General features: G+C 42.1%; 1 protein-coding gene across 1 annotated transcript in view; it reads left to right on the forward strand.

Annotated features, from left to right (window-relative positions):
* The window catches only part of szt2 (SZT2 subunit of KICSTOR complex), a 461,751-nt gene that overhangs the window by 212,230 nt on the left and 223,782 nt on the right, over nt 1–25,739 (forward strand). The window contains exons 47-48 of the mRNA XM_049588526.1: nt 18,315–18,433; nt 18,667–18,831. Of these exons, the coding sequence (XP_049444483.1) occupies nt 18,315–18,433; nt 18,667–18,831 (284 nt within the window). The remainder of the gene's footprint in view (nt 1–18,314; nt 18,434–18,666; nt 18,832–25,739) is intronic.

A 25,739-nucleotide genomic window follows, 5' to 3' on the forward strand; every position in this document is an offset into this window, starting at 1 on the left:
GAGGTGTTAGCCAACTATAGACCAATATCTAATCTTCCCTTTGTGTCAAAGATCCTTGAGAAAGTAGTCGCAGACCAGCTGTGTGATTTTCTCCATGATAATAATCTATTTGAGGAATTTCAGTCAGGATTTAGAGTGCATCATAGCACTGAGACAGCACTAGTTAAAATTATAAATGACCTTCTGATTGTTTCAGACAAAGGACTTGTCTCTGTACTTGTTTTATTAGATCTTAGTGCGTTTGACACAATTGACCATCAAATTCTACTGCAGAGACTGGATCACTTAATTGGCCTAAAAGGTTCTGCACTGAGCTGGTTTAAATCTTATTTATCTGATCGTTTTCAGTTTGTTCACGTTCATAATGAATCGTCCTTACGTACCAAAGTTTGTTTTGGAGTTCCGCAAGTTTCTGTGCTCGGACCAATCCTATTTACTCTGTATATGTTTCCTTTAGGTAACATCATTAGAAATCACTCTATAAATTTCCATTGTTATGCGGATGATACTCAGTTGTATTTATCGATGAAGCCAGAAGACAGTAATCAATTAACTAAACTCCATAACTGCCTTAAAGACATAAAAACCTGGATGAGCACCAATTTCCTGATGTTAAATTCAGACAAAACTGAAGTTATTGTTCTTGGCCCCAAACAACTCAGAGACTCTTTATCTGATGACATAGTTTCTCTAGATGGCATTGCTCTGGCCTCTAGCACTACCGTAAGAAACCTCGGAGTAATATTTGATCAAGATTTGTCTTTTAATTCTCATTTAAAACAAACCTCACGGACTGCATTTTTTCATCTGCGTAATATTGCGAAAATTAGGCCTATCCTGACCCGAAAAGATGCAGAAAAATTGGTCCATGCTTTTGTTACCTCAAGGCTGGATTACTGTAACTCTCTATTATCAGGTAGCTCTAGTAAGTCCTTAAAAACTCTCCAGCTAATTCAGAATGCAGCAGCACGTGTACTAACAGGAACTAAGAAACGAGATCATATTTCTCCTGTTTTAGCTTCTCTGCACTGGCTCCCTGTAAAATCCAGAATTGAATTTAAAATCCTACTGTTAACTTATAAAGCTCTAAATGGTCAAGCTCCGTCATATCTTAGAGAGCTCATAGTGCCTTATTATCCCACCAGAACATTGCGCTCTGAGAACGCAGGGTTACTCGTGGTCCCTAAAGTCTCCAAAAGTAGATCAGGAGCCAGAGCCTTCAGCTATCAGGTTCCTCTCCTGTGGAATCATCTTCCTGTTACGGTCCGGGAGGCAGACACCGTCTTCACATTTAAGACTAGACTTAAGACTTTCCTCTTTGATAAAGCTTATAGTTAGGGCTGGCTCAGGCTTGCCCTGTACCAGCCCCTAGTTAGGCTGACTTAGGCCTAGTCTGCCTTCTCTCTCTCACTCTCTCTCTCTCTCTCTCTCTCTTTCTTTCTCTCTCTCTCTCTCTCTCTCTCGTATTCTATTACTGCATCTTGCTAGCTCGGCCATTCTGGATGTCACTAACTCGGCTTCTTCTCCGGAGCCTTTGTGCTCCACTGTCTCTCAGATTAACTCATATCGCAGCGGTGCCTGGACAGTGTGATGTGTGTGGTTGTGCTGCTGCTGTGCTTGTGGTCCTGCCAGATGCCTCCTGCTGCTGCTGCTGCTGCCATCATTAGTCATTAGTCATACTTCTACTGTTATTATACACATATGACTATTGTCACACTTGTATACTGCCAGATATTAATACATAATTTCAACATATTGTACCGCAGTAGCCAGAACTATAACTATAATATTATTACTTTCAATAATGTTGTTGTAAGCTACTGTCATTACCTGCATCTCTCTCTCTCTCTGTCTCTCTCTCTTTCTCTGTCTCATTGTGTCATGTGGATTACTGTTAATTTGTTATGCTGATCTGTTCTGTACGACATCTATTGCACGTCTGTCCGTCCTGGAAGAGGGATCCCTCCTCAGTTGCTCTTCCTGAGGTTTCTACCGTTTTTTTTCCCCGTTAAAGGGGTTTTTTTGGGGAGTTTTTCCTTATCCACTGTGAGGGTCATAAGGACAGAGGGATGTCATATGCTGTAACGCCCTGTGAGGCAAATTGTGATTTGTGATATTGGGCTTTATAATTAAAATTGAATTGAATTGAATTGAATTGATATAGGAGGTATGAGACGTTAGCGCGCCGGGTGTGGTGTGTGACGTCAGACGGATGCGCCCCAGGAAGAAAGTGAGGCATGCGCTATGTTGTTTACATATGCAGTTCTGCATGCTGTTTTTGAGTTATTTCCCTCTATATAAAAGTCAGACACTCATGAGAGAGGCTGTGCATCATCCCTGCAGTGCTGAAAATAAAGTGCCGTTCTTTAACGCAGACGAAGTCCCGTTTATGTGTTGTTGCCACAACGAGCTAACACAAGCTAAAGGAGCTAATGGTCTTCGGAGGTCCCTTTACTATGTTTCGGGGGTCTGCCAGCTTGGCGTTGGTATTTATCTTATTTACATAACGACATGTAATTTCTGTCCCTACACGGTGCGCATCTAAAATCCTCCTCTGCTCTCTGTGTCGTGCATGACGGAGTTCGGCCCTGATGCGCACACACACAGGTGAGCACACAGACACAGAGACAGGTGAGCACACAAAAGCGCTGAAGAACTCGTTCCCTTTCTTGAGAACAAGTTCTTCAGCGCTTGCTGCCATGTTTGTGTATCAAGCGTGCAGGGGGAGGGGTGAGCCCACTCTGAACTACGGGAGCCAAGCTTGGAGCGGCAGTGGCGGATTTTAAATAGAAACTCGATTTTCATTCAAACAAATCCGCCTAAACTACAAATTCGAATTAATCGATAAAATCGATTTATCGCCCAGCCCTACCATCAAGGTCAGCAGAGAGAAATATTTAAGTTGAACGGCACTTGATATTTTAACCCCTGAACCACTATTAAATCACATATGTAAATGATTGTCATGTACTGCCTAACATTGTACAACACAGTGGTGAGAACATATGAGAAGTTTTTTTTATAATTGAGCATGAGAGAGAGAGACCAAACCTGTTGGCAGCAAAAATGATGCACTCTAGACTTAAATTCTTGAATATGTGGAGTTTTTCATAATGAAGTAGATGATTTACAATTTATCCTACGACAACGATGAACATCAATGGTCCAGAATACTTTTGAGAAAAGGAATGGAGACTTTTCATCATCTACCAAGAAAGGACCAAAATACAACTGCAACAACTACCAGCTAGCTAGCAAGCTAACAACAACTGCCAATAACTGCCACGGAACACTGCCACAGAACACTGACTGATCAGAGCAAGAGAGGACTACTCCAAGTAAGCCTAACTAGCTTACTGAAGTTGACTAAAGTTAACTACAAAAAAAAAAAAGAAAACAGGGAGAAGCTTCTTCTTTTTTTCCCCAATTACCAAATCAAAAACTACTTTGTTTTTGAAAAGAAATATTATAACAACAGTTTCTGAGAAGAATACAGTCAACTGCTGGAAGTGCCACAATGATACAAGGATGTGAGATACTGTACCCAAGTCACATCACATCTGTTAAGGCTAAAAAGACTTTCAAACTAAATGTCCTAAAGGAGTCACCTGAGACAGACATTGCAGACTTTAGAATAACAGAGAACAGCAAAGTAAAGACAAACCTGCTGTTCTTCATGCACCAACCAAATGCATGGTATGCAACTTTCACAGAAGCCTTTACGCACACAAAGAAGAATGGAATCAGCAAAAGAAGACAAATCTCTGTCGACACAACCTGCACAATGTTGACCATTAATGTTTATCACAATGGTACAATCATGGTCCAAGGGTCAGAAAACTGCCTGGATAATTTTCAGCATAATTTCCAGAACATGAAAGAGGAAGCTGAAAAGAAAGAGAAAGAAAAATCAGCACACTTAGAGGCAGACAACACAAACAAGACAGTGACCTTCACTACATCCAACAACCGCTCAGTTACTCTCTCTCCTGAGACCACTCCTAGATTCTCCAACAGTCTAAAGACTCTCAAAGAACGACTTTCAGTGTTGGAAAGGGAATTCATGGAGTTCAGAGAGAGAACTCTTGTCAGCCTGCATCAGAAAACCACCATTGACCGACCACAAAATGAGACCTACACTCTTATCCTACAGCAACGGGACCAAATCAGAGAACTGCAGCAGGCTATGAGAGAGCTGGAGGAGGACAACCAATCTCTAAGGATGATGGTATGAACAATAAGAGATGAAATCACCAACATCAACCACAGCAGAACCAGGCAAGAACTAGAGGAAGAGGATCATCACCAACCTATAACCCCTACCCCCTTCTACTACTGCTAACCCTCCAACTCCCTGTGCCTCAGCCATCATCCCACCTCCCTCTAAAATCAACCCTGCCATCCCTCCTAACCCCCAACCTCCTCAATATCCTCTACTCCTCTGACTCTAAGCCCACCCACCCCTCCAAAGCCCTCAGAAACTTACACACACATCTCTGCTGACAGCCAACCTGACAACAGAATCAACATATCAACACACAGAGAAATCTTGTTTCTCTGCGACTCCAATTGGAAACACATCAGTATAACATGTCTGAAACTCTGGAGCCCCACCACAGAGAAGGCCATGGCACACCTGACCAGTGGAAAGTTTGTAGGCGTGGAACATATCATCATCCATACTGGATCAAATGACCTCTCCCGGAGAAACAGTGATATACCCACAGCACTATGGCAGCTGGCAAAAACAGCCACTGAGGACTTCCCAACTGCAAAAGTAACAATATCCACATTACTTCCTCGATCAGACATTCCCCGAAACATTATCAACACCATTAAGTCAGAGATCTTCAGGAGCTGTACTCATCTCCCTAACGTGAGTGTGGTACACCACAGTAGAATAAGTTACCAGCACCTATATGATCACATTCATCTTAACCACAGAGGAGTAAAAGTTTTTGCCAAAAGCAAGAGACAGCTCTGAACAGAGAAGCTCCACCCTCCCCATGAGCACCAGAGGTACCCCCGCTATGCCCAGGAGCACCAGAGGTACCACCACCCTCCCCAGGAGCAGCAGAGGTACCCTCACCCTCCACAAGAGCAACAGAGGTACCACCACCCTCCCCAGGAGCACTAGCGGTATCCTCACACTCCCAAGGAACACCACAGAGACCACCAGCCCTTCCATGAGCACCACAGAGACCCCCACCCTCCCCACCCGGGATGCTCCTCCCCCTAGCATCTTTTTCAATTAGTAGTTGGAATATTCAGGATTGAACTCTCGACTTTTGGATTGAAGACACAATAACACCCCTTCAGACTGCCCAAGTATTTTATATTGAACTGAGTCTGCCCTCCTTAAAATATTCAGATCAGATAACACTGTACTTGAAAAAAATAAAGACCCAAACCCAGGCACCTACCCCTGATGACCACCTGTTACCCCTCCCAAAACACTACAAATGGACAGAGAAAAGTCTCACTGATTACACCGATGCATTTAACAACACTAATATCCAAAACATGCTAGATGACTTTCTATGTAAACAATACCTGAAGAGAGTATTAATATGGCCACACAAGATTTGAATGATATATTTATGAAATTGGCAAAATGAAGAGACCAAACCCCAAATCAAACAAAAAGCAAGCAAAAGAAAAATGGTTTGACAGTGAATGTTGCTTTTTCAGAAAGCATCTCAGAAACCTGTCAAACAAGAAACACTGTGACCCTAAAAACCAAGAATTACGCCATGAATACCACACAGCCCTTAAACAATACAAGCAAATTATCAACAAAAAAAATGCTAAATACACAGATGATGAATTACTCAAAATTGAAAAGGTGATAGACCAAAACTCTTAATGGAAAAAATTGAATTCAACCAAATAGAAAGATACCATTGCAATACAGAATGGCAATTTTTGGAAAAACTATTTCTCAAATTTATGTCAAAATCCACAACACTATGGTTTAAACACACATCAGATGTCCACAATTGACGAATTGAAATCATTAGAAAATGTAATAAAGGTCAACCAAAATGCTTTGGACAGTCCAATCACAGTGGAAGAGCTTCAAGAAAAACTGTCTGATCTTAAAAATGGAAAGGCTTGTGGTATTGATGGTATCAGGACAGAAATGTTTAAACACAGTAGTAGTAAACTTAAAATGGCTGTTCTAAAATTATTAAATTCGGTATTCAAAAGTGACATATATCCTGCAGTTTGGGACAAGGGACTGATTACTCCTATTTTTAAAAACAGACAATCTAAATCCCAGTAATTATAGAGGTGTCTGTTAGGGTTGTGCAATTAAAGCAACACTCACCTTTCTTGCATTTCACACAGCACTTACAAAAATTTGAACATCCACAACTCCCGCCTCCCTCCAAAGTCCCATCCTCCTCCTCCTCCTGCAACTCCACCGCCTTCCAACGGCCTACTCCCCCCTCCTCCATTACGTCCTCATTACATCTATGATAGACGTAGGCGTTGGCATGGTAACGTTAGATACACGGAAGAGGAGGGCGAGTGTAACGTTACAAATGCAACCCCGGAGTTTTAAAACTCAACCGGAGTCAATGATGACTGATGGGTTTTAGAATAAGGTTACAGTGCTAACATTAGATAGTAGTGTTAACGTTACTAGTAAGTGGAAACACACAGGGAAGATAACGTTAATGTTTCAGAGGCTACGCTACAGTAGGCTAACGTTAGCTATTAGCAACTGGGTGCTGTGTTGTCATATATAACATTATGAACTGAACTGAACTTCTTTGTCATTTTTATGCGCAGCGCAAAAAAACGAACTGACATTTCGTATACCCCAAGCAAAAAGAAACAAAACATTTAAAAACAATTTGTGCAAGATATAAGAAAGACACATCACAGCATACCACGGAGCTTACCAGATGATGCAGCCTCCCTGTCTGCTCTGTGTAGCGTTAGCCTCGTTAGCTCAACACCGGCGTCTTATATGTTACCATTCATCCATGTCTCAGTGAACACAAGGACGCAACAGTCCCTCACTCCTCAGTTAGTGGATCTCCGTTGTCGGATGTAATCCATTTCGTGTCCAGTGAGCGGATGTTCGCCAGAAGGCTGCTGGGAACAGCTGGTTTGACAGGGTTAGCTGTTAGCATAGAGCTAACCTCTCCGGCGCTCCCCCCGCTCCTGCGTCCTGTCACAGCGCTGGGGCTGGCATCTTCCCTTCGGGACAGCTCCAGGCGAAACGGTTACTAGTTTATATCCACAAGCGTCCCTGTTACTAGTTTATATCCACAAGTGTCCCTGTTACTAGTTTATATCCACAAGCCTCCCTGTTTCTAGCATATTTATTGTCTCACAGACTCAGGGGTGGAGGGTGTGGGGGGGATGTTACGCGAGCGGTTACGTCTGTCGGAGGCCTCCACATGGGGAAGACAGACAGGACAGGAGAAAACTCTGACCAATCATCGCATTCAGTCCGAATGCGATGATTGGTCGGAGTTTTGTTAGAGCCATATGACAATGGTATAATGATGAGTTTTCATCTCTGGTGGAATTCACTTACATTTTAATGTTCCATCTGCGTATTAATAGCATTTTAACCTAAACAAGGAAAAGTGTAAAATTTCCAGAAAGGTAAGGGTTGCTTTAATTGTCTGGTGATCGTGATTTTTTTTGTCACAGACGCCTGGAGATGTTATTTTATCCTCTATGGAAGCCGTGCACGTGCAATACCGCCTTTCTCCTCCTCTCCTCTATTCACTCGACGAGCCAGTCAGGTAGGTGAACTACGAATAATGCGAGGGGCAGGTGATTGCAGAAGATTTCAAAAACAGCGTGCGGAAAATGGCAGAGGGAGAGCGAGAGAGGTTGGTCTGTGTGTGTGCGCATTGGGGCTGAACTCCGCCGTGCGCAATACAGAGAGCAGAGGAGAATTGTAAACATACGACCATGTAGAGACAGAAATGACATGCCATCATGTAAACAATATAAGTCATCACGTGCGCCGCATAATCGTTTGTATAATTGGGATTTCAATTTTGACCAAAATAACCGTGATTATGATTTTTTCCATAATTGAGTAGTGTCTGTGTAAATTCTAATTTGGGAAACTATTTTGTAGCATATTAAATTCAAGAATACTGTCCTACCTGATTGAAAGCAACATACTAAGTAAATCCCAAATTGGCTTTATATCCAAACATAAAACAATTGATCACATATTTACTCTCCATACTCTAATCCAAAAACATTCACACTAAAAAAATGAATGAAAAATGTACGCTTGCTTTGTTGATTTCAGGAAAGCTTTTGATTTGATTTGGCACAATGGTCTTTTCTACCAGTTACTCCGAAATGGCATCGGTGGCAAAGTATATGACTTGATTAAATGCAAGACACTGTCGACCCGCTCCAGTTTGCCTACCGCCCCAACCGATCAGTGGATGATGCGGTGGCCATAGCCCTACATCTAGGGTTGGGTACCGAAACTCTGAACTTTTTGTACTTGGTACCGATTCACATCAGTACTACAGAGTACCGATTTACTTAAAATTAATCGGTGCCAAATTTCAGTACCTGAGGTGGAGGCAGAGCGAGAGCGCATGACTTGCACCTCAGACTCAGCAACAATGGCAACAAAAAAAATGTGCAGACAAAAGTTAACGTGCAGCACTGTTTCTAAATGTTCTCAATGAAATGTTGAAACTGAGAAGTTTAGACTATGGGCCCGAGCGACGCATAGTGCATCCAAATTCACACCCGTTATTCTCTGTGGATTTTCTCCACGACCGTGTGTCATAGCGAGAAGCTACACATATTACGTGAAACGGCAGAACTGTAGCTTTCTGACAAGGCCAAGCACTTGTTGGTAATCCAATGTTTTCACAGTGAAAAAAAATTGATAAATTTTCTCCCTGTCTATCCACATTTGTAGTCCGGCTTTCAAGATGCAAATATCTCCATATTGTCCAGTTGACCATCAAACTTTGTATAACAACACAAGCGCACTTCACCTTTGCACACCCAGACAACTGCAGCCTAATTATGCATGCTAACAGGGCCGTAGTCACCATATACATTAAGAGGGACATGCGCCCTTCCCACCAATGCCCAAAATGTCCCCCCAATATATAACTGAAACTGAAAAACAAATATTATCTTGGAGGACATCATTGCACTTGCTTGACTGTTTTTCTATTATCTTAGATGTAAATATTGCATGTTTCTTTCAGATAAAACACATTTTTGACTTGTGCATGAGTCAGTGGAATTTCTTGCAATAATGAAAAAATACTGGCAATTATGTCCGCTTGACACAAACCACATGTTTTGGACAACTGTGAAGTGACAGAATGTCCCAGCATCGTGGTTCTTATATTGCCAGATTCCAGAGAATCTCCCCTCTTCATATATGGCAGAATATGTCAACTTCCAACTTGCTGTGGTGAGATACATGTAAAAATGTAAAAAAAAATTTAGGCACACAGATTTGTTTTTTTCATTGATATAAAAATTAATATAAAATACAGGCACATAGAAGGACATGGAATGATGGCAAGTCCTGAAAAAAAACAAGATATAGCATGTGTATGTAGCCTTTATAATGACTGTGATATGAGCTTAAAAGTAAAGGCAGTAAAAATACCCCAAAAAGGCCTAGGGCCCATAGGGTTAAAAAGTACCAAAATAAGGTACCGTTTGGTGCCAGTACCGAATTCCAGATACCGGTACCGGTACTGTATCGGTTCAATTATGAACGGTACCCAACCCTACCTACATCATACTCTGCAACACCTGGACAGCAGCAGAACATATGTCAGGATGCTTTTCCTGGACTATAGTTCTGCATTCAACACGATCTGCCCAGGCAAGCTGATTAGTAAGCTGACACACCTTGGTGTCCCGACTCCCACCTGTAACTGGATTTTAGACTTCCTGATTGAAAGACCACAGGTGGTGAGAGTGGGAGGGTGAGTGTCTGCTGAGCTTACAGTCAGCACAGGTTCACCACAGGCCTGCTGCCTCAGTCCCAAACTCTTCACCCTCTATACACATGACTGCCTCCACCCAAGATAACACCATCGTCATCAAATATGCTGATGACACCACCACCATCCTGGGTCTTATTAAGGGGGGAGAGACAGGCTACAGGAGCGTGATAGAGGACATTCTTGTCTATGGAGAGGAGAATGACCTCATCTTCAACGTAGCCAAAACAAGGGAGGTAATAGCAGACTTCAGGAGGAGCCCTGCCCCCCTGCAGCCTCTCACCATCCAATGGACTGAGGTGGAGAGGGCGGACAGCCACAGATTCCTGGGACTGCAGGTGACATCTGACCTGAGCTGGTCTCTAAACACTGTTGCCACAGTAAAAAAAGCCCAGCAGTGGCTGTATTTTATCAGACTGCTCAGAAAATCAGGACTGAACCGTCGCCCTCTCACCCTGGCCTACAGTGGACTTAAAGAGAGCATCCTCACCTCAGGCATCACTGTCTAGTATGGGAACACCACACAGGCAGAGAGGAGGGCTCTCCAAAGGGTCATAAAGACTGCAGAGAGGATCATTAGGACTACACTTCCCTCCATGGACTCCATCTACAGTCAGCGCTGCCAGAAAAGAGCAGAGAGAATCATCAGAGACGCTCTCCACCCAGCTCACCCTCTGCTCAAACACAAACAATATAAATACAGCCTCAGACACAGCAGAGCAGACAGTTTCATCACACACAAAACAAGATTTCTCAACAGCTTCTTCCCTGCCACAGTGAGACTGATGGCAAAAACAAAGTACATCTGAACCCAAATCCATATACTAAAAAAATAATGTGCAATAACCCTCACCACCCCACCCCCATTTACTATGTGCAATGATGATGCTACCCATGTGTGTATGGTTACACTGTGAATTCTTGCTACTAAGTATACTGTAATGTATAATGTGCAATTTGTCTTAATCCCAGTTATTAAATTTGTATATTTTTATAACTACACTGAACAAAAATATAAACGCACCACTTTTGTTTTTGCTCCCATTTTTCATGAGCTGACCATTTCCTCACAAATATTGTTCACAAATCTGTCTAAATCTGTGTTAGTGAGCACTTCTCCTTTGCCGAGATAATCCATCCCACCTCACAGGTGTGGCATATCAAGATGCTGATTAGACAGCATGAATATTGCACAGGTGTGCCTTAGGCTGGCTACAATAAAAGGCCACTCTGAAATGTGCAGTTTTGCTTTATTGGGGGGGGGTCAGAAAACCAGTCAGTATCTGGTGTGACCACCATTTGCCTCACACAGTGCAACGCATCTCCTTCACATAGAGTTGATCAGGTTGTTGATTGTGGCCTGTGGAATGTTGGTCCACCTCTTCAATGGCTGCGCAGTTGCTGGATATTAGCAGGAACTGGAACATGCTGTCGTATACGCTGATCCAGAGCATCCCAAACATGCTCAATGGGTGACATGTCCGGTGAGTATGCTGGCCATGCAAGAACTGGGATGTTTTCAGCTTCCAGGAATTGTGTACAGATCCTTGCAACATGGGGCCGTGCATTATCATGCTGCAACATGAGGTGATGGTCGTGGATGAATGGCACAACAATGGGCCTCAGGATCTCGTCACGATATCTCTGTACATTCAAAATGCCATCAATAAAATGCACCTGTGTTCGTTGTCCATAACATACGCCTGCCCATACCATAACCCCACCGCCACCATGGGCCACTCGATCCACAGTGTTGACATCAGCAAACCGCCCCCCCCACACGACGCCACACATGCTGTCTGCCATCTGCCCTGAACAGTGAAAACTGGGATTCATCCATGAAGAGAACACCTCTTCAAAGTGCCAGATGCCATCGAATGTGAGCATTTGCCCACTCAAGTTGGTTACGACAACGAACTGCAGTCAGGTCGAGACCCCGATGAGGACGACGAGCATGCAGATGAGCTTCCCTGAGACGGTTTCTGACAGTTTGTGCAGAAATTCTTTGGTTATGCAAACCGATTGTTGCAGGGTGGCTGGTCTCAGACGATCTTGGAGGTGAACATGCTGGATGTGGAGGTCCTGGGCTGGTGTGGTTACACGTGGTCTGTGGTTGTGAGGCTGGTTGGATGTACTGCCAAACTGTCTGAAACGCCTTTGGAGACGGCTTATGGTAGAGAAATGAACATTCAATTCACAGGCAACAGCTCTGGTGGACATTCCTGCAATCAGCATGCCAATTGCACGCTCCCTCAAAACTTGCGACATCTGTGGCATTGTGCGGTGTGATAAAACTGCACATTTCAGAGTGGCCTTTTATTGTGGCCAGCCTAAGGCACACCTGTGCAATATTCATGCTGTCTAATCAGCATCTTGATATGCCACACCTGTGAGGTGGGATGGATTATTGCGGCAAAGGAGAAGTGCTCACTAACACAGATTTAGACAGATTTGTGAACAGTATTTGTGAGGAAATGGTCTTTTGTGTGTATAGAAAATGTTTAAGATCTTTGAGTTCAGCTCATGAAAAATGAGAGCAAAAACAAAAGTGGTGCGTTTATATTTTTGTTCAGTGTATTTATTATGCTGCGCTTTCTCTGTCTCTTTCTCTCTGTCTCTCTCTCTCTGTCTCTCTCTCTCTCTCTCTCTCTCTCTCTCATTTTTATATTCTGAACTTGACTTGGGAAGCCCTGCACAAGAATTCCTATGTGCTTAGACTGTCTGGTTTGTGCACAAATGGCGAATAAAAGTCTTTGACTTTTGACTTTGACTCTGAAGTACTCAGAAAATGAGTGTGCTGTAAAAAAAAAAATGGACAAAAAGGAACTGAATTTTTGAAAAAATGCAACAGAGTCGACCAAGGTTGTAATATATCCCTGACACTTTTCAGCATATACATTGACCAGTTATCAAAACTACTGCAGAACTCTCCAGCCCCAGGACTGGACTTAGAGGGAAAGGAAGTTAAGTGTCTTTTTTTATGCGGATGACCTATTGCTGCTATCACAAACAGAGCAAGGAATACAACAACATTTCAGCATACTCCATGATTGCTGTGAAGATTGGGCAGTCAGAGTAAATCTAGATAAAATTAAAATTACTGTATGATATTTAAAAAAAAGCAAGATTACAAACAAAAAATATCAGTTTATTTTGGGAGAGACAACAATGAGTCACAGGTACACATACCTCTGCCTAACTATCACTGCTTTAGGACATTTTGTCAAGGCTGTAAGTGCACTGGCAGATAAAGTTCTTCAAGCTTATTACAGTATAAGAAAAGTCCTATTCCAATTAAACCCCCCAGTAAAGATTTGTCTTAAAATTTTACAAAGTGTTTTTGAGCCAATCCTTTTATACAGAAGTGAAGTTTGGGGCCCAGTGATTAAACAAGAGCACTGGGACTCAAACCCAGTTGAAAAACTACGTCTCAAGTTCTGTAAAAACATACTGAGAGTCACCAGAAACTGTCCAAACCACGGGTACAGAGCAGAGCTGGGCCAATTTCTCCTCTTAATTAAAATCAAGAAAAGAACAATCAAATTTTGGAACCACTTGATAGAGTAAGATTCAGATTCACATCATCACAGAGCCTACTTAAAACAGCAAAGCTGTCTGAACCCAGCTAAGATCATACTCATAAGTCAAAGTGATGCTATGAAAATAATTCCCAACTCACCAGTAAAACAAATAGACAAAGACAATAAACTGAGATACTTCAAGCAGTGGAAAACAGAAATTCAATCAATAAATAAACTAGAAAGCTGTAATCCACTGGACAGAGAATTTCAATCAGCCCACCAACTAAGATCGTACTCACAAGTCAAAGTGATGCTATGAAAATAATTCCCAACTCACCAGTAAAACAAATAGACAAAGACAATAAACTGAGATACTTCAAGCAGTGGAAAACAGAAATTCAATCAATAAATAAACTAGAAAGCTGTAATTCACTGGACAGAGAATTTCAATCAGCCCAATATTTATTTATTTATTTTTAAAGATATATATATATATATATATATATATATATATATATTATTTATTTATTTATTTATTTTATTTTTTTTTTTATTGAGCTTTTTTAAACAAAAGATTCATGGACACAACATGACAAAAGCACAAAAGGTTGCCCAAGTATTATACATAATACATTATTATAGGCTAAGTAAAAAGAAACCAAAAATATAAAAAACAAATAATCACAACACGAGACAACAACACAAGATAGAAAAACACAACAAAATAGGGCTGCATAGCCGTACAGTCTTGTTGGAGTCGTACTAAAGTCCACCACAACGTCCAAAATCATACGGAGCCTGAAAAAATGCCACACCCATACGAAAACGCCAGTCCCTTCCTAAAAGAAAACAACAGCATTAGCGTGTTGTGAAAATGACTGCCTACATATCACGTACAGTGCACAAACGCATCACGAATAATACACATGTGCATCTCGTACAACGTATGCAACAAGAAAAAAATAAAATAAATACAGTACAGGCCAAAAGTTTGGACACACCTTCTCATTCAATGCGTTTTCTTTATTTTCATGACTATTTACATTGTAGATTCTCACTGAAGGCATCAAAACTATGAATGAACACATGTGGAGTTATGTACTTAACAAAAAAAGGTGAAATAACTGAAAACATGTTTTATATTCTAGTTTCTTCAAAATAGCCACCCTTTGCTCTGATTACTGCTTTGCACACTCTTGGCATTCTCTCCATGAGCTTCAAGAGGTAGTCACCTGAAATGGTTTTCCAACAGTCTTGAAGGAGTTCCCAGAGGTGTTTAGCACTTGTTGGCCCCTTTGCCTTCACTCTGCGGTCCAGCTCACCCCAAACCATCTCGATTGGGTTCAGGTCCGGTGACTGTGGAGGCCAGGTCATCTTCCGCAGCACTCCATCATTCTCCTTCTTGGTCACAGCCTGGAGGTGTGTTTGGGGTCATTGCCCTGTTGAAAAATAAATGATCGTCCAACTAAACGCAAACCGGATGGGATGGCATGTCGCTGCAGGATGCTGTGGTAGCCATGCTGATTCAGTGTGCCTTCAATTTTGAATAAATCCCCAACAGTGTCACCAGCAAAACACCCCCACACCATCACACCTCCTCCTCCTCCATGCTTCACAGTGGGAACCAGGCATGTGGAATCCATCCGTTCACCTTTTCTGCGTCTCACAAAGACACGGCGGTTGGAACCAAAGATCTCAAATTTGGACTCATCAGACCAAAGCACAGATTTCCACTGGTCTAATGTCCATTCCTTGTGTTTCTTGGCCCAAACAAATCTCTTCTGCTTGTTGCCTCTCCTTAGCAGTGGTTTCCTAGCAGCTATTTGACCATGAAGGCCTGATTCGCAGTCTCCTCTTAACAGTTGTTCTAGAGATGGGTCTGCTGCTAGAACTCTGTGTGGCATTCATCTGGTCTCTGATCTGAGCTGCTGTTAACTTGCGATTTCTGAGGCTGGTGACTCGGATGAACTTATCCTCAGAAGCAGAGGTGACTCTTGGTCTTCCTTTCCTGGGTCGGTCCTCATGTGCCAGTTTCGTTGTAGCGCTTGATGGTTTTTGCGACTCCACTTGGGGACACATTTAAAGTTTTGCAATTTTCCGGACTGACTGACCTTCATTTCTTAAAGTAATGATGGCCACTCGTTTTTCTTTAGTTAGCTGATTGGTTCTTGCCATAATATGAATTTTAACAGTTGTCCAATAGGGCTGTCGGCTGTGTATTAACCTGACTTCTGCACAACACAACTGATGGTCCCAACCCCATTGATAAAGCAAGAAATTCCACTAATTAACCCTGATAAGGCACACCTGTGAAGTGGAAACCATTTCAGGTGACTACCTCTTGAAGCTCATGGAGAGAATGCCAAGAGTGTGCAAAGCAGTAATCAGAGCAAAGGGTGGCTATTTTGAAGAAACTAGAATATAAAACATGTTTTCAGTTATTTCACCTTTTTTTGTTAAGTACATAACTCCACATGTGTTCATTCATAGTTTTGATGCCTTCAGTGAGAATCTACAATGTAAATAGTCATGAAAATAAAGAAAACGCATTGAATGAGAAGGTGTGTCCAAACTTTTGGCCTGTACTGTATATATATGTTTATCTGGCGCCATTGTATCAACATGAGCTCAAAGACATGAAAGCGACATCCAACCACCATGTCCTTATTACATAACGAATCATAACACATTGACAATCAAAATACTCACAACCAAATACATTTATAGTTGTGTAATCCTAAGAAAAAAAAAGAAAAAAACAAAACAACAGCAACAGAAAACCAGATCACAGTTTCAGAATTATACCAAGCAAAACCCATTTCTAAGTGTTAAGAGGTGTAGTTAACTGATCCACTTAAGAAATCAAAGGCTGCCATACTACACTAAATTTACCAGTAGCTTACCAGTAGGTGAACAATCTTAAATTGAATAAGAGCATGTCTTGCACAGATAGATGAAGAATGATTTTTTTTTTTAAGAATTTTAGACCACTTATCTTCTGATATGCTACATTCAAGATCATTCTCCCACTTTTCCTTTATAGACACAAGTGAAGAGTCTTCCAACTCAAAAATAAATGTATAAACCTTGGATATTATTCCCTTGACTTCTGGTTTGATTTCCAAGATTAAATCAAGAGATGTTTTGGTGGCATGGAGGGATAATGTATACACTGACTTTTAAAGCTATAGTGCGTAACTTCTACAGGTCCGTAAATGTCCGTTTCACCCAGGCCACTGCTAGAGGAGATGACACAATGCTGATTAAGCCGATCAGCTCCTCTAACATCTCGCGGTATTTTTCAATATATATCATTTTTAGTATGCGTGTCGACTGGCGACATTCCCGCACTGGCGACATTCCCGCGCTAGCACACAGGAAATGCTTCCTCACAACAAGAAGGGAGGGGGAGGAAGACCAGAGAGTGTCATAGCAAGAGGTAGAGCGCAGGTAGAAAGTGAAAGCAACATGGCGGAGAAACGGCCGAGACACAGTTCAGAAGTGGATCCTACCACAAAGGCAAGTGTTACTCTGTGTATGGTGTGTGGTGAGTGGCAAGTGTTACTGAATTTAGTTAGTGAATTTGTAAATAGCAAAAAAAAAAAAAAGAAAGAAAAACTGTGGAGGAATATTAAATTTGTTCCTGATTTGATCGAATGACATCAAAGTTCCTTCATTATACAGAAAGCTTACATTTGAAATACCTGCTTTGGACCACTGATCAAATGCTTTGTCGATGAGGGAGGCTGGGAACAGATGGTTAGCTGCAATAGGGCCATATATAGACTGGGAAAATAATCTGTCATGTTTCCTGAACTGAGTCCAAATTTTCAAAGAGTGTAAGACCACTGGGTTCAGACAGGCTTGGGGGGTGCGCAAAGGGATTGATGAGCACAGAAGGGCAGAGAGTGAAAATCGTGTGCAGGAACTTGATTCAATTTATAGCCAAGCAGGAGTATCATGAGAAGTGGTATCAAATAACCAATAAAGCATAGTCTTGATATTTACTGCCCAGTAATAAATTTGAAAGCTCAGAAGAGCCATACCACCATGCATCGTTGGTCTTTGCAAGAATATTTTCCGAATCTGAGTTGTTTTATTGCTCCAGATAAATGTAGAATGTTCGTTTTTACTGTGTTAATTCGTCCAATTAATGATAGAGGCATATTAGACCAGCGCAGAAGATCCCGTCGGGTATTGAGAGTATGATTTTGTAAAAGGGGTTGCGAAGGGTTGCAATAGTTGTGATCAGCCACATTAAAAGCATCACAAAGATAGCTTGATTGTCTGTTTTTGACTTCAGCAACCAATGTCAAATGTTTCAAAAAACCCTTAACTCGGGGCGTTGGCAGCGTAGTGGATAGTGCCGGCGCCCCATGTACAGAGGCGATGCCTCGCTGCAGCGGTCACAGGTTTGACTCTGACTTGCAACCTTTTGCAGCATGTTAACTCAAGGTCTGTTTACTGGCTTTTTTTCCCCTAAACCTTTCAACCACACCATCCATGAATAAAGATCACCTGTTATGATGTGACTAGATTCCATACCTGAGCCCAGAGCGTCTACCATTTCATACCTTTGCACACCTGGCCAGCTACTTTGTGAAGTGGACTGTTGGATTGTCACTTTCTGGTTGTGCTTCTGGGCGAGGGTGTTTCTGATCCTGTTAGAACACTCACAGAGAACCCGACCAAACATTTTCAAACATACTACGACCTAAAATTGCTGAAATACAATGACATTTGTAATGCATTAGCTGGATCGTTCATGAGCATGAGGGTGATGCAGATATTTCTACCCCTTTTTTTTTTCCAGGTCCAGAGATCACAGACGAGCTGGTCAAGGTGCTGCGCAAGCGCCTGGATGAGACCACATTGGACATCATCACTGTCATGCTTGTGAGGAACTGCAAGCTGACACCAGCTGATGTGGAGGTAAATTGCTCATTTTTGTCAATAGCAATTTTTGTAAAAGAAATTGGTGGAAAGGCACACAGAAACCATCTGTGTGTTATTTGTGGCTGCTCTGTAGTTCTGTTTATGAACCTGTGTACACCTCCAGAATTGTGGGTTTTATTCCTACTAGGGCAACCAGAAAACACTTGTATGCACTCATGCTACTGAAAATTGCTTTGGATAAAAGCTTTCATAACATATTGTCTGGTCAGTTCATCCAGCCATCAGGATCTCCAGCCACTGAGGTGATGAACTTCAGTCTCCCCCAGTACTGTCTTCCCTGGCTGCCCGCTGTGGCTCACTACCTCAGGCAGAACCTACTCATCTTCCTGCATGTACCCAAGTACACTGACAGCAACACAGCGCACCACTTCAAGGTACAATCCACACTGACTTAATTTTATTGACTTATAGTGTCATGTGCATGTGGCACGGTAATGTTTTCCACAAATGCCTGGAAAATACCTAACATTCAGATATCAGACCTTTCTTTGAGATACAGATAAAGGCCAGAAATTGTTGCTTGACCTCAGAGACAAGTCCTGCTTTAAAGCTATGGTCATATGCTTTTTTTTCTCCATCATTTCTGGTGGCTCACAGGTCTATCTTATGCAATAGTTACATTGTACCCACTAAAGTAATTACTGAGATCTGGGGACAGAACAAAGTGTGACAGGGCAAGAAAGAAACTCAAGCAGTCAGAAAATCAAAAGGAAAAGGTAAAAACAAAACAAAAAATAACCCAGTTGATCCAAATCATATAAATCATGTAATTTGAAGATTAGATTAAGAGTGAACTCACACAGTTTGATGCCAACAAGCCCTCACTGCACAGGAAACTTGTGCCTGTACTACCAAACGCAGGACAGTAGGTAAAAGTTGAAGAGGAAGTGGCTCATCATTATCATCTTCTTTTTATTCTTCTTCATATTTTTCTTCTTTGTTGTACTTTTCTTCTTTGTATTTTTCTACTTATATTCTCCCTGCTCTTCTGATTATTATTTGTTGGTCCAGTCCTGTGCCACAGTTCCTCTACTTAACTGACAGTCCTGATGGTGGCACTGCAGCAACCCTCAAAAGTTTAAAATGTTGAAAATTAATTTTAAATTCAAATCCAATTAAGGAGAAATGTTCATATATTTAGCTCAATTGACACCAAACTGGCTACAAAGCATCTTCAGACTATCCTGCACAAATGATCCAGCTACATTTTTATGCTTCTGCATCTGTCTGTCCATCCGTCTGTCCATCCCATTCTTGTAAAAGCGATATCTCAAGAACTCCTCAAGATAATTTCTCCCAAAGTTGGCATAAATGTCCACTTCGACTGAACAATGAATTTATTAGATTTTTGTGGTCAAAGGTAGGGATGTAATGATCCATCGATCTGGATCGCTATGTCGATTTAATGATCAACGATCCAATGTCACCGATGCAAATCCATATCGTCATCTTTAGCATAGGCTTTTATTTTGAAAGTCTGTGTCACTGTCAAAACAGTGGCAGGCAGACGGCAAACAGCCAAGAAAAAGACGGTGATGATAATGTTGTTTACTTGGGAATAAATCAGCAGAGTGGAAATACTTTGGATTTCGGAAAAACTGTAGGTGAACAATGATGTTACAAGATAAAACACAATGTAACGTTACCTGCCTGGACAAGCGTCTCACTCCGCTAGCTCCTTGCTTTAGCAGCATTAGCTGCGCATTTATAACAACATTCAGCTGAAAAAACGTGCATGCAGGCTGAAATTCAACTCATCTGTTCTGTCAAGAGATGCAGAGACCTAAACCACCAGTGAGTAAGAAAAATGACAACAGGTACGTCCCAAGTCTCTTATTTTATTCTGCTAACTCCTAACTCCTTACTTGAACCAGAAGTCGTTCGAGGTCCGCCATTTTTAAGGCTGTCTCACGTCTCTTATTCCTGCCAGTAAGGAGTTAGCATTAGGCGTTAGGAGGGATCTGTTAGGTGCGATGAGTAAGGTAACATGAGAGGTTCCTAACAGGAAGTCCTTTTCAGCTTTAGGCCCTGACGTATAAATACCCGCCCCCTTCTTCTGGCTCATTTGAAAGAGATGGCGGAGAAACAGCGCAAGTGTACCCGTTACATGCATTCTTTGCAATGAAACGCTGTAATTCACATGCCTACGTGACTACAAAGAGTAACGTTGATGATATTTCTTGCAAGACTGTCATGTTGTAATTAAGTTTATTTCATTCACAACCCGTTGTGTTGTTCAGCGGACTGTCTGTGATGTGTGGCTGTTAAATGTGCAGCTGCTCATGTCCAGATCCACACGTGTTGATATAACACCACGCACACACAAACACGACGACACACAAACACATTTGCCCATCATTAATTGTCCTGCATGTCATGTGAGTGGAATGTTTAATAGCTTGTAGGTAATATGAATTAGCCTATTAATATTGATTAATATTATTACTTTCATTAATGTTGTAAGCTACTGTCATTACCGTCTGTCCTGCATCTCTCTCTCTCTCCGTCTCTCTCTCTGTCTCTCTTTCTGTCTCATTGTGTCATACGGATTACTGTTAATTTATCATGTTGATCTGTTCTGTACGACATCTATTGCACGTCTGTCCGTCCTGGAAGAGGGATCCCTCCTCAGTTGCTCTTCTTGAGGTTTCTACCGTTTTTTCCCCGTTAAAGGGGTTTTTTTCCGGAGTTTTTCCTGATCAGCTGTGAGGGTCCTAAGGACAGAGGGATGTTGTATGCTGTAAAGCCCTGTGAGGCAAATTGTGATTTGTGATACTGGGCTTTATAAATAAAATTGAATTGATTGAGGTAGACTGACAGATCTGATGTCTTATTCACTCAGCAGCTGACTTGTTGAATGATGGCGAGTGGATTTAATAATAGTGATAATAATGATGATAATAATAATGACAATGATGCTCATCATAGTGACAGTGACAGTGGCAGGGCAACAGGTTCTTTAATTGCACAAACTTCGGCAAATTTATGACGGCGGGGGGTGAGGGTTGCGGCTTTGATCAGCGAATATAATGTGACTTGGGATGTACGCCAAACGCTGGCTCCTTATGCAGCAGATCCAGCTGTGTTGCCGTCACCAGGAAAGGACGTCGCTTTACGTGACACTTCAGAGTAAGGCCGTCTCATGTCTCTTAATCGGCAATCCTCGCTCCTCACTCCTTACTCCTGACTCCTTGCATGTTTTCCTAAGTGGGAGGGACTAAACAGTTAGGTAAGGTGGCTAGGTTCGGTGGTTAGCAGTAAATTTAAGGGACTTTGGATGTACCCAACGTTGTATGTAATTGGTAAAGCCAGGAGAAAAGGAAAAATGTCCGCTAGCCGCTAGGCTAATTTATGCAGTGTAAACATGCTTAAGCTAATAATGGGTGATTAGTAAAAAACAATTGTTTTGTCCATGAACCTTGACAGTTATTACCGAGTTGAATGTTATACTTTTGTTGAATGATCTTGTTGTTAATCTGTGTTTTATGGCTGTTTGGAGAAGTTTGCCCTCAGGGCTTTAAGCCAGATATTCCTGAAGTTTTATGAAAAAGCTCATGGTTTGGGAAGATTTCTTCCAGAAAGGTCTCTCTGACCGAAAGCCCTGGAGGGTAACTTATCCCATTTGTTGTTTTATTTGTGTTCGTGTTGTCAGTTTCAAAGTAAACTTTACTGCACTTATTATTTATGTGTTGTTTTTATCTTTTATGGCCAAAAGTAATAAAGAAAGGGCTGGCAGTGTCTTCTGTAATAGACTGTGTTAAATTGGCATTTAATATCACCTAATATCGATTGCAGACCCCTGAATCATATTGAATTGAAATCGTAGCAGACTTTGTAATTTTGGAAAAATATTATATTGTTGTCCAAAGAATCAATATAATATCGTATCATGATGAAACTGATGATTTACACCCCTAGTCAAAGGTCAAGGTCACTGTGACCCTACATCCATCTCATTCTCATGGATGCAATATCTCAAGAACACCTTGAGGGAATTTCTTCAAATTTGGCGCGAACATCTACTTCAACTCAGTGATGAACATATTACATTTTTGTGGTCATAGTTCAAAAGTTAAGATCACTGTGACATTGACAGTCTCATTCTTGTGAAAGTGATATGTCAAGGACAACTTGGATGAATTTCTTCGAAGTTGGCACAAATGTTCACTGGACTTAACAATGAAATGGTTAGATTTTGGTGGTTGAAGCTCAAGGTTAGTGTGACCTTGCATCCTTTTCATTCTCGTGAATGTGATATCACAAGATTACCTTCAGGGAATTTTTTTCAGATTTGACACAAACATAATGTTCTGCATGAAACACTTTTCTGGCCATTACTCAATGTCATATCTCAGGAACAGAAGGGGAGACATTTGGTCAGATACTGACACTAATCTTAAAACTCTGCTGGGGGGGGCATGGATGTAAACTGTAGGAAAAATTTTACTGGAGCACAGAGGCATACAGCTGCGAGGCAGTAATTCTAGTTGAAATATCAAAAATTGAGAATGTTTTAGTGTAAATAATGCTGTCAACACCTACTGCCGATTCTCTCAAAGTAAATCCTCAATGTTCTTTCAAAAAAAGGATAAAAACTAATAATAACATTTGGTAGGAGTAGCGTGCTAAATATTATAATCATATCTCAAAAACGGAATTTTTGACAATATTTTGAATTCTATCCTCATGTAAACTTCTGCATTAAATGAAACAAGAGCATCTTGAAACATTATTTTATCACTTGTGGAGCAATCGGTCTTTATAAAAAATAAAAATAAAAAAAATAGAATTAAGTCCAGATATCTCTGTGTCGTGTAGATGAAGTTTGTTTGTTTTATTGAGGATCCCCATTAGCTGTCGTGCAGCACCAGCTATTCTTCCTGGGGTCCTTTCAACAATCTTTACATTGTGTCAATACAATTATTCCATTTACAATACATAACAATCACACATTTGGTTTCTTTGACCTGTTTCACTGATAATTCATTTATGCAGAGCTTCAACTCAGGTTGACTTTGAAGAGTGTGAGTTTAGCCAAATATAATACTATTCGTCTTTAAAACATTAAGAACTAACTTGTTTCCTTCTATCCATTCAACCACCGATTGCAACTCCAGGTCAAGCAATGTGTTTAACTCAAAAGATGTAGTTTGTGACATGTATATAGTTGAATCATCCGCGTGCATCAATATGGTACCCTTATTTAAAACAAGTGGTAAATCATTTGTGAATATCGTATATAGCAATGATCCGAGACAGCCTCCTTGGGGCACTCCACAGCTGACCTCTCCAACATCAGAATAACTACCATTGAAATAGACAGATTGTCTCCTGTTTGTTAAATAGCTTTTCATCCATAATATTGCTGACTGAGAGAAACCATAACACTCTAGTTTTTTCAATAATATTTCATGATCGAGAATATCAAAAGCTGCCGTAAAATCGGGAGTCTTGGAGTTATTGGAGCCAGAGTGAATGAGTTGTGAGTAGTAGTTGGACCAGGCAGCAGTTCAAAGGTGAATAGGCATGGAGATAGACTGTGAGACTCTTTTTTTTGTAGTCTCTCAAGCTGGCGCTTACGGGTTTTCATGTGATGGAGTTCAGGAGTGTACCAGGGAGATGAGTGAGTGAATGAGACAGTTTTGGTTTTTAAGGGAGCCAGTTTATTGAGGCAGAGGGACAGTGTGTTGTTGTAGTGGGTGACCAGGTCAGAGGGGTTTGGGGTCAGCAGGGTGGTGGATGCGGACAGCTTGCCAGTGAGTCAGAGAAAGCTGAGGGGGAGATGGACTTGATATTTCTGAAGGATATGTTGCATGTGAGTTTTGGGGGAGGGAGTGGGGTCTTGAAGTCCGCAGTGATGGCCAGGTGATCGAGATGTGGAGGTTGGTACTGGAGAGTTGGTGGAGGATGAGACCAGCGGAGCAGACTAGGTCCAAGAAGTGGCCGCGACAGTGGGTGGGGAACTTGACACGCTGGGTGAAGTGAAGACAGTGGAGCAGTTCCAGGAGGTCTATTGCACTTTTGCCGTTTGGATCATCAATGTGGATATTGAAGTCCCCAAGCAGGAGAATTGAGGGGGATACAGCGGATAGCTGGGTGAGGAATTTGGCGAGGTCTGAGAGGAAGGAGTTGTTAGGTTTGGGAGGGCGGTAGATGATGGCGATGACCAGGGAAGTGGGACCAGACAGTTTGAGGGCAACATGTTCAAAGGACTGAGCAGGAGGTATGGAGATTGTGGACATTTTAAAGTGTTTCCTGTAGATGGCAGAAACGCCACCACCCCGTCCGTCTGGGCAGGGTTTGTCTGTGTAGGTGTAGTCAGTGGGTGTGGTCTGGTTTAGGGAGAAGTAATCCAGGGGTTTGTGCCAGGTTTCGGTGAGGCAGAGGAAGTCCAGTTTATTGTCAGTGATGAATTCATGTTCATGTACTTTTGTTGGTCAGTGAGCGGGTGTTGAGAAGAGCCAGTTTCAGGTGTTGTTGGGTTTGAGTAGCACAGGGGGTGGCAGGAATGCAGAAGATGGGGCATAAGTTTTTGTTTTTCACAGTCTTAGTGCGGTAAGGGCGGGGTGGTCTCTGCTTTATGATGGACTGTATGGGGAATGTCTCAGGTGGGAGGGTTAAGGATAGATATGGTCAGACGGGGGTGCTGGTGAGCGGGGCTGTGCTCTGTGCTGCTGTTTGCACGGGGAGAGGAAGAGTGTCAGTGGAGGGGGCGTGTGATGTAAATATTCATGCACGTGGCGCGTGATGTTCAGCATGCTGAATATTGGCTGCCAGCGTGCGGCTTCCTAGGGTGGTAGGGTGAATGCCATTGTGTTTGAAGAAAGAGGGACGGTTCCAGAAAAGATTAAAATTCTCCACGAAGTTGAAGCCTCAAGCATAGCAGGCAGGCATGAGCCAGGTATTCAGCAGGAGCAGTCTGGAGAAGCGCGCGTCCTCGTGACCAAGTGTGGGAATGGGACTGGAGATAAAAACTAACTTTCCAGAAGTGCGTAGGAGGTCCAGGAGGGAGGTGAAAGCACTTTTGGTCAGCTCAGAGGCACCCCGAGCCAGGTCGTTGGTCCCTACATGCACCACGATGCGGGTAATGGAGGATGGGAGTGACTGCAGCAGCCCAGGGAGTTTTCCCAGGATTACTGGGACTGTGGCTCCGGGGAAACAACAGGTGGTGGCATTGAAGAAGCGGATATTCCTTGTGATGGAGTCTCCGATGATCAGGGTGATTGGAGGGAAGAGCGGGCGAGGAAGGGTTTTTGCCGGCGGAGATCTGGGTTGCCTGCTA

This window comes from Epinephelus fuscoguttatus, linkage group LG10 (assembly GCF_011397635.1).
Source record: "Epinephelus fuscoguttatus linkage group LG10, E.fuscoguttatus.final_Chr_v1".
Classification (NCBI taxonomy): Eukaryota; Metazoa; Chordata; class Actinopteri; order Perciformes; family Serranidae; genus Epinephelus; species Epinephelus fuscoguttatus.